This window comes from Amphiura filiformis, chromosome 19 (assembly GCF_039555335.1).
Source record: "Amphiura filiformis chromosome 19, Afil_fr2py, whole genome shotgun sequence".
In the NCBI taxonomy this organism is placed as follows: domain Eukaryota; kingdom Metazoa; phylum Echinodermata; class Ophiuroidea; order Amphilepidida; family Amphiuridae; genus Amphiura; species Amphiura filiformis.
In genome coordinates, this window is record NC_092646.1 from 52,208,736 (window position 1) to 52,223,520 (window position 14,785).

Consider the following 14,785-nt stretch of genomic DNA (forward strand, 5'->3'; position numbering starts at 1 on the left):
TTTTCATCTTTACAAGGGGAAGATACTGGTATAATGGCATCAAAACATCAGAAAAAGATAAACAAATAGCTACGAAATTTTCAAAATACTTTTAACATGAAATGTTAGAAATAACTTATATTATTTGGCTAGATTAAATTTAAAATATATGTAAATGGCGCCCTCAATTTGCACACAAATGTACAGTGTTTAAAATATAAAATACCACAAAAAGCAGAAAAAGATGTTGAAAAGAAGCCAAAATATATGTCAAAAAGAGCTTGGAATATACATACTGCAGTTACTGTCCGTTTTCCTATACACAATACACAGTGCTCTTTCCCATTGACGAGTGACCTCTACAAATAGCCCTACGTTAAAAGTATGGGGATATGACTAGTTAACATCGCTGTGTGAAAAATAACCGGCCAATATTAAAAGTACTCTTCTAAAGTTCTAGAAAATATAGTTTTTTAACATGTCCTAAATTTTAGCTAATTTAGATGTTTGGAAATATTCGTACTTTGGTGTTTTAGTTAATGTTATAGGTAATAGTACATTGCCTAGTTAACGTCGCTGTGTGAAAAATAACCGGCCAATATTAAAAGTACTCTTCTAAAATTCTAGACAATATAGTTTTGTAACATGTCCTAAATTTTAGCTAATTTAGGTGTTTGGAGAGGTCGTACTTTTGTGTTTTAGGAAGGATATGTAAACGACAGATAACACCAAAAATATGAAGAAATTATTTCCAAACCGTGTTAAGTCAACAATCATTATGTTGCTCATTTTCAAGAATGCTGGTTTACAAAAAGCACGCCATTGTCTCATTTCGTGAACAAAAGTACACATACCATTGTTTCCTTTCGTTTCCTTTATAATCGGTTACCCAACTGAAGCTATAATACAAACTTTATTGCGATATCGCACATGAAAACAGTCACATGTGCACAGCCAGAGAAGATCCGATTTAATCAGTTGAGCTGTTTCAATGAAGTTTTATCTTGGTTTAATAGCTTTTAATGGGGTTAAGTCATGCAAAGGTCGAGATGAATTCTACTGTAGACATGACTGCATCATGATGTACATTATTAGTGTTAGTTGTTGGTATTGTCCAGGTCTAGAATTGAACATTATATGTTTTTTAGAAAATTTAATAAATGATCACATCAAACAACCTTGTCCCTGTATAATTGTATTTACAAAAGGCTGCGCCCTAATTATGTGTACTCCCCTCCCCCGACGAACCAAAAAGTTTTTGAAACCCCACCCCCCCCCCCCCACCCCCGCCAGGCGCCAAGCACACACACCCCTACTTCCCAACCCCAACCACACACAACCCCTACTCACACCAGGATACATGAATATGGGGTATTGTGTGTTAGTGCGTGTACGTACCAGATACCCTTGTGGAAACTTCCTTGTGGGAATAATATACTTACCATAGTATTCTTGTGGGGTACATATAAGCAAGCATACACGAAATTTCCTAGTGGAGAAAGCTTATTTTTACACAGGGACCACATAGGCCTACATCCCGCTATGGGGTATCTCTAAAAATGTTATTTTTGAGGTTTTCATGCCGTATGGGGTACTCTTACACTTACAGGGGTATTTGGTACGTTCCCAATATCCCCACAAGAATGCTGGCACCCTGGGGGCACTCAACACAAATGACCATACGGGTATGCTCCCCGGAAAGACCCCCTTTTGGGTTTCGCAGCTCGAAAGACCCCTATATTTGACCAAAATAGAGCTCCGAAAGACCCTTGATTTTGATAATTTCAGCTCTAAAAGACCCAAAAATTGCTCCTTCCTCATATTTCTGGTTTTTTCAGGCGATTTTCAACCAAAAAGCCAAGAAAGACCCTTGATTTTGACTGTTCGCAGCTCCAAAAGACCCCATTTTACTTGTTCACAGCCCGGTTCGCAGCTCCGAAAGACCCCCTTGCACCGGTACGCCGTCAGCTCCCAAAGACCCACCACCTCAGAATTCCGGGGGAGCATACCCACCAAAATTTTTGATGTGCCCCCCAGGGCTGGCACGTGTGCCCCGCCACCCCACCCCCACCAACACACACATCCACACATTTCCGAAAACCTGAACAAGTACTAAGTTTCCTTGGCGTGTTGTCACGTCAAGTCCTCATAAACGGTTAACGTTCAAATGGTTAACGCTGCGAGGACGTAAGCTATAGAGGGGGTAGTAAGGTATATAAGACCTTATTTTTCGTGGTTTAATTAGTTTTCCGTAGCGACGACGCGCATTTAGGTCCTCGTTAAGCACCAGGTCTTATCATGTGATGCGATGGCAGCGATTAGAAAATATTTGCATAATATTTGGACGTATTCTTAAGGGATCTGGAATAAGCGTTTTGAGCGTTTCGACAGTATTTTTTGTGGGACATGAGAGCATATCAGACATATCGAATTGCATTCTGAATACGAAGAATGTTCTTCTGATATCAAATAATTTTCATTTTTTTAAATTCACGATATAATACAAATTTTATGACAAATTATTAAAATTTGATATTTTTCACATTTTTGATATATAACGGTCCTCGAAGTAGATTTTATAAATCTAATGATATATTCTTAAAGTGTATGTAGCTGGGAGGAAAAGCCGACGATCAATTGAACATTTTGACCTTTCATATTGAAGATATGGATTTTCACCCAAAATACCTAACAAATCCATATCTTTAATACGAAAGGTCAAAATTTTCAATTGATCGTCGGCTTTTCATCCCACCTACATACACTTTAAGTACATATTATCAGATTTATTTAAGTTTACTTCGAGTACTGTTAAAGGAGGATTTCGTGATCCTAGCATCCTCTTTTTATGACATTTTTCAGTAGATATCCACGAAAAAAGTTTCAGTTGATTCCGATTTTGCGTTTGCGAGTTATGCATGATTGTGTATTACACTGCTCCATAGACAATGTGTTGTATTTTCGTTCTGGTGCACCAAATTTGGCGATATTTTTGCTAAACGAATTAATATGCAAGAAATATTTGGTACATAAACATTATGTAGCGAGAGGGATCCAGTGGTGTAAAAATCTCAACTTTTTTTTGGGAAAAAGTGGGGGGATGAGGCTGTGGATCACGAAATGCCCCTTTAAATATCAAAAATATCAATTAATCATTTGCCATAAAATGCGAATTTCAAATAATCAAAATTATTTAATATCAGAAGGACATTCTTCGTATTCAGAATGCAATTCGATGTCTGATGTGCTCTAATGTCCCACAATAAATACTGTCCAAACGTTCATACCCCACCCCTTAACATGTTTCTACACTTTAAGGGCATAATATCGAAATGCTGCCCAAATACCGTAGAATTCCGTCTAGAAGCATATATGCTTCTAAACGAGGGGTTTTTTTTAACGAAAGATATGAAAGGCCAAATACCCTTCTCAAAAACATTGCAATAGATTGGTCTTACAAATATACAAGTTTGTACAGCCGCCTTTATCAGTAATATAGTTGTTCAAACTCCAAATAACGTTTGTGTTGAGAGTGTCTGCCTCTTGTCTCTTGTGTCAAAAAACCTCGTTTAGAGGCATATATATGCTTGTAGACGGAATTTTACGGTATATGTGCAAAATATCTCCGTACCCCTCCCATTTTGGATTGCCAAATTATCTTTGCCGCATTATAATTCATCACACTGGGTACATACAATAATTGCACCACCCTAAATGAATTTTTTTCTTCATGAGTTTCTAATATCATGGCCGAATTCGCATGCTATACATTTTCTCATAGAGAGGCTTACATTGATCTATCACTGGTAGGAGATCAATATCAATTTGTTCTCGAGATAGCAATTCTCTTGGAAGATGAAACTCCGTACTCTTAAACGCATCTTCAAAGTATCCACCTTCTTCCATCTTGTTCCCTTGCAGAACCTTCTTAGACGCGATCCACGTATCGACGATCTTATCTCCAGCTTCCCATTGTAGCATTGTCTGTTTGAACTCCACTCCCAGGAGATGGCAATACTGTCGAAAAACGGACGCTGGATTCGCTTGCAGATCATCAGCATCAATGACTATTGGAGATTGATCTGATTTCTCTTGCACATGTACCATAAGATCGTAAAGCTCGCCATAGCCAAACTTCGCAGGAACCTCGTACTTTGGCATGTCTGCGAAGGGTTTATCAATAAACGATGGCATTATTTTAACCAAAAACCTCTTCCAGGATGGAAACACCCTATACGGATTACGTATGAGAAATGTGTGTGTATATCCACGTGGCATATTGGAATAATTGGATCTTAGGCCGAAAGCTTGGTCGTGGACAAAAACGAAGGACTTGCCAGGAAATGGTGATTCCAACATCTGTTTGACCCACTGGAATGTAGCTATGCTTTCATCGAAAGCTAATGTCAATTTTGCCGCTTGGGATTCTGGGGTGGAATGGATGCCTTCTTTGAATATCTTATGCATTTCATCATCTTCTGCTGCGTTGGACTCTGGACCAAAGACATTAGCTGTGATGAATGGCTCCTTGATGATTTGAACCTAAAATGTAATCAAGATAGATTTACAGTTATTTCAAGGTATGCGTTCTTTTGTACATACTAGATTCATCCTCAACTTTATACTACTGCCACGAAACTCATTATACCAAGCCGATGTACAGAGATCGGTTGGCCTATATATTAGCTAGTCTACTCATGATTCCAATCGTACAATCGAGATATCAACTATGTCAACAAAAGGTCTTTAGAAATAGTATTTTGCCGTAGAAGTAGTGGTACAATAGTATACCATATAGCGATATGTTTACACAAACCTCACGGCTGTTTGAATTCCCCGCCAAGCACAAGCTGCACTCAACACCTTTGTATGTGTCAAATCGTAGATTACCAAAGGATGGATTCTATAGACCACTTGACATCACTGTTTATCAACAAAGGCGAGCGTCTATCGATATGCTCGAACGAGCCACTACACTGATCAATGGCTTTCTTGTACTGTATGAAATGTGGCGGGCGGTTTAAAATGCACGTGCCCTTAGCAGACTATGATGCGTACGCACACTGCAGGGCAAAGAACAATGTAAATTGTCATAATGCGCACGCATACTGCCGGGCAATGACGTCACATGCCAAGTGGTCTATAGAATCACGATCCAGATCTTTGATAATTAGAGAGATTGCGAAGAGGCGTTCACTGGAAACGCCATACGGGTTACCTGTTACGGCATTGTGCGGGCGGACCTCATAATGCCGTTCGCCTCGAAACTCAACTGCAATAAATTTATGGTGGTGCTATGCTGGAACAAATATATCTATAGATGCCCTGCATGCTTTTATCGAGTGGCTCCAAACAAAGGATTTTAACCGGTGTCCTTCACCGTAATCATGGCGCAATCCAGTCCATTCAATCAAATGTTGTCATCAACCTATATGATTGTAGTGCATTTGCTTAGTGTGTGAGACTAAATGTCGCGGTAGATTGGATCATGCTTTTGTTGAATGCATTTGAGTAGTCCGTCATATTCACGGTATGATACGTTATATGCACATGCACAACCTCAATAAAGAGATATGAATCACCATTTCACCCTTGGGTGTATCGAACCCACATTTGTATTGGTATGAAATACGATTGGCTGCATTCAGTCCAGTTAAGATCATAGCATCGATGTTTTGCGGGCTTTTTTTTAAACGAGTATTTTTTAACAGGTGTATGTCATTAGTTGTCTAAATAACCAAAACAAGAGTTTTATACAGTGTCAGAGTTTATACAGTTTGTACGAATTTGTGCCAATTTAAATCCACTGGCTTTGTGTTGTGTTCGTTTTGATCGTGGTTCCGTGAGTAAACCAGTTAACTTAGCATCGATCGATTTTGACATCACACTACGACGGCAAATAGTTATACAATCTTTTTTCATTCAAGGTTTTATTTATAGATACATAGTTATACAATCTTATTTCATTCATGGTTTTATTTATAGACCACTTGACATCGTCTATGGATATGCATGAACGAGCCGCTACACTGTTCAATGGCTTTCTTGTATATGAAATGCGGTAGGCGATTTAAAATGCACGTGCCATGAGCAAACCACGATGCGTACGCACACTGTAGGGCAAAGAACAATGGAAATGGCAGGCGGCGGATGACATGATCGAGCCGGCAACTCGTGAAACCGCCCGGCCGTATGGCATTTTCCATGTACTCGGTTAGTTTTGTGGGGTTCATTATCGAACCCCAACGGTTTTAACTTGTAATTATATTATTTATCAACATAGGCCTATTTGTTTGTGATATTTCAAGCGTTTTAAAATTTCAAAATAATCCCATTCAATTACACGGTTGACGATGAAAATTTACTGAATTTAGGGACTGCACGTCATACACCACCTGGGAAATGGCACCCTTTTTGCTTGGGCTAACTGCCCTTTTCACCTGCTAGCTGTACCATCCATTCACTGATTTTTTTTCAGAGCAAACTCTCTGTTTGTGAGACCATCTGCTTTTTACCATGCTGATTATTACACTACTTATCCATGGATCAATTAATTTATTTGCACTTTGTTCAATTATATTTCTCTTCTATCTATAAATATCCTCCATTAAATACTTTTATTACTTTAATTTTATTTATTTATACTTCATATTTATTATTGATTTACTACTATTATTATTCTTATATCATTTTCAACTCTAGACATGATATATTGCGTGCTCCAGTTCTATTTGTTCATGATTAAGTGAACGGGTGAATCTTTTTCTTCTGTTCATCATTGCTCTTTTTCATGCTCGCTTACTGCTTCGTGCATCATGCATCGATTATGAGTTTATGACTCGTCGTCACAACGAATTCCCCCGGAACACTGATCGAAAAGAAAGACATAGAGATAGATATGTTGCGGTCTTGTTAGACCGCGAAGTCCAGTCGTGACCTTGAAATGACCTCTGATGACCTTGAAATGGCTTTGGTCAAAATTGTCTTTTTGTGAAAAATTATAGGCACTAAGTTTAATGACAATCTAATAAAAACAATTTGATCTTGACTTGACCTCTGATGACCTTAAAATGACCTCCATCGTGTTTTGAATCATATCAACATCACATAATACTAATTTCATTCAAATTGGATAAACATTTAGAATTTCCCCCAAAACATTCCCCTCCCCATGTTTAAGCCAACTGTAATTATAACCCTATGCACATGATGCCATTGTTCTGATGATCACAGCACTTAATATGCAGCAAAAGGGAATTTCAAAGTTGTTTTCAGTAATAAACTATGTTTGACCCCTACATGATCTTGAACTCAAAATCTGTTACAATATAGACCCCAGCTAATGTCAATGCTTATGTGTCAGTCGCACCTCTGTATACCATGTAATCTGCAGGAAAAGAAGCATTTTGAAGCTCTTTGTTATGTACTGGAATTACACCCTTAATGACCTTTGACCTCAAATCTGTGCTTACCCTATAGGCCCCGGCTATAGCCAAATCTCAATCCCATAAGCAAAACACTTTGACAGCTGTTTAACATGTTTAAAACAATGAAAAAGCAAGGCGAAAAATGGCGTTGCATGAACTTCTGTCCCCCGTCCAAAAACAAAATTCAACGGCAAATTTGCCGTAACACGACTCGATCTTGCCTAAAACGCCTCTTCGCAAGATGATTTTTGGACGGCATTTTCCACACACAAATGAATAGGTAATCTTCCCGTTCGAAATCGCGTCGAAAAAAATCGAAATTTATTCACTTCTTCTGGTCTATACTAGGTCAAATTATAACCCCCAAATGGATTTTATTACATGTCGGACTCTACTTGCTCTATTAGGATACTTTGATTCGCTTCACAACAAGACAAACATAACATTTTTCTGCATTTTATAATGCGTCTTTTTGTCATTTTGGAACGTCATTTTTTGCTACCAACCGCAACGTAATCGCCTTACGGTAATTCCACGATTGACCAATTCACAATAGATTTCACGCTCTAGAGGGCACACTAACCTATTTTTGACTAATGTGGTTTGCCGTTGACGTTCCCGTATCACGTTTCACGTAAATTTCGCAATCTCTCTATTATTTGTGGTGCAACGCGGAGGAACAGTTGTTATGATGTCGTTACGCCTATCACGAATAGCGTAGCCACATTGAGGTGCGACAGGCTGAGGGGTAGGTGCGGGAGGGGTGTCCGGGAAGCGCGGAAGGTTTTGAAATGCATGCATTTTACATGAATTATTAAAATGGTAGCTATATTATAATACACATTAATGTTTTAAGCAGATAAAATTCCAAAATATGGTACGTTTTCTGTCTTTGCTTGTCACGTGGTATGTTGAAGTAATGAAGTTGCGATTATACAGGGTGTCCCAAAAAAGAGGCCCCACATTACGCCCTCCTTTTCTCCTATTTCTGAAAAGTTGATCAAATATATTTTGGTATGTAAAGAAACCTTTAATCGTTAGCTTTAATAAACCAAAACAATTCTTTCAATCGGCTCACAATTTTTGAAGATATGCCCTCTTTAAGAAATGTACCCGTTTTTCACTCTGTCCACGGACGAGGTTTGGCTACATCAAAGATTTAAACGAAACACACGGTTCACGGTTGTTTGATGGGACCATTTATAAGTTTTTTAAACAAAACATCATGTACGACCAAAATTTAGGCTTAAACCAGCTAAAAGTGATATCATGCTGATGTATAAAGATGCTTTTGAGTGATTCTCAACTTTAATTTTCACTCTTTTACAACATTATTCACTTTTATAGCATTTTTTAAAGCTTTTACGGATATAAAATGTATATATTAATGACAAAATTGGTGGCGCTATTTCGTAACTGGAAATTACGCTTTCAAGCTTCTAATACAAATAATTCCTTTTAATGTTTGATAAAATATGTTTATAAAATTTCCTTGTTGCTTGTTACACCTATTCCAGCTGTTTTAATGGCAGTATTAATCACCACCCCTTGCAAATAAAGAAATATGATTTAGGATAAATAGCGCATCTATAGTTTGCATTTAGTTAATAATGAAGCCAATTCTATATACATCAAACAACCGTGGGTTAATGACATGGATAGATAATAGCATTAGGCTTGGGAAAGCATTCACTATAAGCGAGGATCACCAGCTAGCTTCAGACATCTTTGCAACCCCGTATTTCTGCTGCATTCGCAAGTATCCGGCGCACAAGGATGGTACGCAACGCAATTAATGCAATGAGAACTAGGGCTGAAACCTGTATTCGTCATAGAGGCAACCAGGTAGAGGGCAGAGCAGCACAGTAAACTCACTTCAAAAGAACCAAAGACAAACTAAACAGCCCTTTTCAGGGCTACCTTCTCTTCCAAAAACCACATGTGCCTGCTAACGGTCAAAATTTTTTTATTGCATGAGGTGGAAGGGCTTTGGTAGTAGGTTACAAAAAGTCACATCAAAAATTTCTCCGGAGCTTGTTGCCATAGCAACGGCAGATTTTATGATTTTGGCGATTTTTGCTTATTTTGGGGTGAAAATAAGTGAAAATATGTAATTTTCTGAATTGCTTCTGACTTTAAATTTGAGGTCACATTAAAAAAGCAACCTTACGACCATAAAGTATTATCTTTTTGCTTTCCCCAGATGTAAAAAATATTGCAATAATATTTCCCTATGTGCAATTTTAGGGCTGGGCAACATTGCCACTTTCGCACTTTTGAAAAAATGCAATTTTTACCCTATCTTTGAAGTCGTAAAACTAATTTTGCTTGAGCACCCAGAATTATTTCCTCTTTGTTGATAATTGGGCAGACATTGCCCCTTCCAAATTTGGTAAAAAATCTCTGGGGCTATTTGACCTGTAAAGCCAGTGTTGCCAGAAAGTTTGATAATTTTCAAAAAATGCATTTTTCGAAATAATGCATTTTCTACATATTTACTCATGTAACCTTTAATACCACCAACTTAATTCAAATATTTGCACACTTTGCACACATGATTAGACACACACTGCAACGGAAGCAACACTTTGAGGCCTGTCCTGCAAAAAACCGGTATTGCCAGAAAATCTTACTTTAATCCAAATTTCCAATTTGTGCGTTTTACAATTATTTATTCGGTTTAAAGTTTATACTATCAATGTTAGTTGAATAAAATGTGCATTTAAACATCATCTGATACAATACAGGTTCAGACACATGGGCAAGTTTCTCGACAGGTGGCTTAGTAAGCCTTAGGCTTAGGTGACCTCGAGGATACTAAGCCTAGTTTCGACCAAAAATGGTAATTTTTACATGGGAAATATTTTGAAAAATGACATATGCATCTTGGAAAGTGTATCAGCTTATTAAGATGGATGTTTAGATCAAAAAAGTAAATCACAACATTTTTCTGTGACCTATGGTTTTTGACCTATGACCTCTTGGAATTCATAAATAGGCCTAAAATGCAGGTTTTTAATGATTTTGGTCATTTTTGGCAAAAAATTGACCAATTTTTAACCACCATCTCAAACAGGTTTTTAAACTTAGGCAATGATGGTGTTACCAGATTATATGACAATTAATTTACCCAAACCTGTAATTTTTGAGTTCGTCAAAGCATGCGAGCATTTGTTTAAAAATGTAGCCTGGTAAAATGAATGATACGCACAATAATATAAACTTCAAACTCCCATGGGGGCATCAATATTGACGTTTGCATTATTTGACACCCTTATTGAATATCTCCCCTGAATTAAGACATCTGTTTGTTGTTGCGATGCCATAAAACAAGGAAAGGGGACCCAAAACTACCACCCCTATTATTTGGGGTTTATTTGGGGTTTTTTTTGTCCAAGTTAGTGGGGTCCACGTTTGCGGACACCCGATACTCGCGGGTACACCATACATGATCACACACTTTTAAAATGTTCGCATAATGTAAATCAACTGATACAAATCATGTGAAAGTTTTGATTATTGCACTATTCTTATATTAAAACGGTTTGCAAAGTTTGTTTGTTTTTTATTTTTAAAAAATCAACATTTTGATGCAAAAACGCTAACAAATTATATTAACATATTCTTCATTAGACCGATGTTTTTTTACAAACGTAATGGAGTAATTATACCTCCCCCCTAAACGAAACTAATTTCGTTTTATATAGGACGTCATCGATCTTTTGGTTTGTTCCCTAAGACCGAGTCCATACTGACTTCATCGATCCATGCATGCTTTAATAGTAAATGCGTGTCTCAAGGTTTGCAAATTGAATTCGGGCCCTTTTTTCTGTTTAAATAATGCAAAAATGATGCACCAAATGGCTTGAATTGGACCTTCATTTTGCAAAATTTTCCAACTTCTGACACCCCTGGGTAATCCATATACAGGTGGTTATTTTCACTCCTGCTTTCGCGCATTTGTCAATATATGTTTAACACAATTTATAGGCCTACAATAATAGGGAAAAACTTCTCCACGAAAGGCTTCATGGACCGCTCATTTGACAAATTTTTGGCTTTTTCAAACTAAAATTTTACACACTAATAGTGCCAAAATGGTCCACCAAATCGCTTCAATTAGGTCTTCATTTTGCAAAAGTTTCTTACTTCTGAGGGGGGACGCGATGGCCGCTCCATTTTGTACATTTTTATCTATTTTTTCTCAAATCGCCCCTTTCTGACTGCCCTGGATCCGCCACTGCCAAGATAGACCACATCATTTTACATTTCAGGTGGGATAGACCTAAGGGGGGCAGCTATGGCTGCCATTGAGGTGTAGGAATGCATGAAATTGGATTCTTCCTGTTGAGTCAGGTTTAAAACGCATCATTCTCATATTTTAGATTACACAAATATCTGATATATTTACATGCAGGTTACATCCCGGGGGGTTACATCACACAAATTTATGTCTGGAAAATGTACTTGAACCATTGCTATGACGTCTATTCATTACTGTAGATTATTTTCTACGAATGAACACTTGACACGTTTCTATGCATTAAGAATCCACAGTTTTAGAGAGTATCGATAGGCCTATTGTTAGTATAAAGCAATGGTTTAAATCAGCAAATACACTTGAAACTGTTATTCCTTGATACGAGTTCACTCGGCTATGTCTTGTGGATTCGTAATCAAGAATCAGCAGTTTCGTGTATCCTCATTAACAGGATTGTCATAAAAGCCTAAAAAAATTGTTTGATTGGCATAACATTTTAAGCTATTAGGAGAATTCAAAGAGATGACAGTTTCCATGGAAACGGCCATTTACACACATTTTTTGTTAATTTTACTGGGAAATTAGCTCTATTTGACAGATATATTTGTAATTTTGTAATGCAAAAAATTGCTAAAAATGGTCAAAAGGAGTCAATTTTTGCTCAAAATGACCAAAATCATTAAAAACCTGCATTTTAGGCCTATTTATGAATTCCAAGAGGTCATAGGTCAAAACCATAGGTCACAGAAAAATGTTGTGATTTACTTTTTTGATCTAAACATCCATCTTAATAAGCTGATACACTTTCCAAGATGCATTATGTCATTTTTCAAAATATTTCCCATGTATAAATTACCATTTTTGGTCGAAACTAGGCTTAGTATCCTCGAGGTCACCTAAGCCTAAGGCTTACTAAGCCACCTGTCGAGAAACTTGCCCGTGTGTCTGAACCTGTATTGTATCAGATGATGTTTAAATGCACATTTTATTCAACTAACATTGATAGTATAAAATTTTAAACCAAATAAATAATTGTAAACCGCACAAATTGGAAATTTTGATTAAAGTAAGATTTTCTGGCAATACCGGTTTTTGCAGGACAGGACTTGTCCCCAGCCTCAAAGTGTTGCTTCCGTTGCAGTGTGTGTCTAATCATATGTGCAAAGTGTGCAAATATTTCAATTAAGTTGGTGGTATTAAAGGTTACATGAGTAAATATGTAGAAAATGCATTATTTCGAAAAATGCATTTTTTGAAAATTATCAAACTTTCTGGCAACACTGGCTTTACAGGTCAAATAGCCCCAGAGATTTTTGTACCAAATTTGGAAGGGGCAATGTCTGCCCAAGTACCAACAAAGAGGAAATAATTCTGGGTGCTCAAGCAAAATTAGTTTTCAGACTTCAAAGATAGGGTAAAAATTGCATTTTTTCAAAAGTGCGAAAGTGGCAATGTTGCCCAGCCCTAAAATTGCACATAGAGAAATATTATTGCAATATTTTTTTACATCTGGGAAAGCACAAAGATAATACTTTATGGTCGTAAGGTTGCTTTTTAATGTGACCTCAAATTTAAAGTCAGAAGCAATTCAGAAAATTACATATTTTCCTTATTTTCACCCCAAAATAAGCAAAAATCGCCAAAATCATAAAATCTGCCGTTGCTATGGCAACAAGCTCCGGAGGAATTTTTGATGTGACTTTTTGTAACCTACTACCAAAGCCCTTTCACCTCATGCAATAAAAAAATTTTGACCGTTAGCAGGCACGTGTGGTTTTTACAAAGAATTGTAATTAAGTTGTCAATAAAAAGAAAGCAAGAAACGAGAAAAACATAAGTAATTGCAAGTATAGCAAAAGAAGTCCCATCCCACATCAATTTCGCCCAAATTAATGACACTTAACAAAATCCATAACCCATAAGCCCACCTGTAAAGCCCATTCCCTAAAATAAAGTTGTTATTTTATAAAGTTATCATCGAGGAATGTTTTATATTCATGCATGGTATATGCACTTTTCAATCTTTGAAGTAGCCAAACCTCCTCCGTGGACAGAGTGAAAAACGGATACATTTCTTTAAAAGGACATATCTTCAAAAGTTATGAGCCGATTGAAATAATTGTTTTGGTATATTAAAGCTATGGATTTACGGTTTCTTTACATACCAAAATATATTTGATCAACTTTTCAGAAATAGGAGAAAAAGAGGGTGCAATGTGGGGCCTCTTTTTTTTGGGACACCCTGTATGTTTAAATTTTCACGATGGCACCATGAAGTCTTGTGGCCGAGCGGTCTAAGGCGCTGGTGATATGTCGATACTGTATACATGATAGCGGTGCAGTGCAGCGTGGGTTCGAGCCCCACCTCTGCCGAACTAAATTTCCTTTTTAATTTTAATATTGTGAGAATCAACATTATGCTTTAGAGCGTATAAAGAAGAGGGCGTGTATGAGTTTTCAATATATTTCTTACCAAGAAACACTTATCACATGTGATATTTCTGGGCTCCGATTACGTCGTGACAAAATCTGTTTGGACTTTGCCAACACTCTTTATAATTCAAATGAGTTTCGCAATTGGTCAAAAGGACTCTCTGTAATGCCAACACACTGACTGTGCCAAAAACACGCACTAAAAGATACGCTAAAAGTGCAATTCCTTTCATGATTACAATGTGGAACGAAATAGGAACGTGATAGGTACCTCAAGAGTCGCATTGTTATGAGTTGCTATGGTTTTTGAGGGGTGTGTGAGATGTGTGAATAATGAGTTTGAGGAAGTGTGGGGTGTGCATGGATGTGTGTGATGTGTTGGGGTGTGTGGGGGTGAGGAAAGTTGTTCTCTTTGCATGTATTGTTTGTATTTGAAGTGTCTTTGTTTAAAAATATTGTCAAATTATATTTATATGCCATTTATTGTTTTGCTTATGTATTTTTATCTGTGCAATGTATGTAATTCAGCCTGTGGCTGCGAAATGCATTTTTCTAATAAACCTTGAATGAATTGAATGAATGAATGAATGAATGTTTTTGTTGAAAGTATTTAAAAGATCTCCCAACAACATCTATCGAAAATAAAGGAAAGTAGGGGGAAAAGCAAAAATATGGCTGCTTATGC

At 37.2% G+C, this 14,785-nt stretch overlaps 1 protein-coding gene across 2 annotated transcripts in view; it reads right to left on the bottom strand.

The window, feature by feature from the left end:
- Window positions 1–2,748: 2,748 nt before the first annotated feature.
- The window catches only part of LOC140141458 (uncharacterized), a 44,138-nt gene continuing 32,101 nt past the window's right edge, over window positions 2,749–14,785 (bottom strand). For both annotated transcript variants that reach the window (XM_072163322.1, XM_072163323.1), the window contains exon 3: window positions 2,749–4,521. In XM_072163322.1, coding sequence (XP_072019423.1) covers window positions 3,724–4,521 — 798 coding nt within the window. In that variant the 3' untranslated portion in view covers window positions 2,749–3,723. The remainder of the gene's footprint in view (window positions 4,522–14,785) is intronic.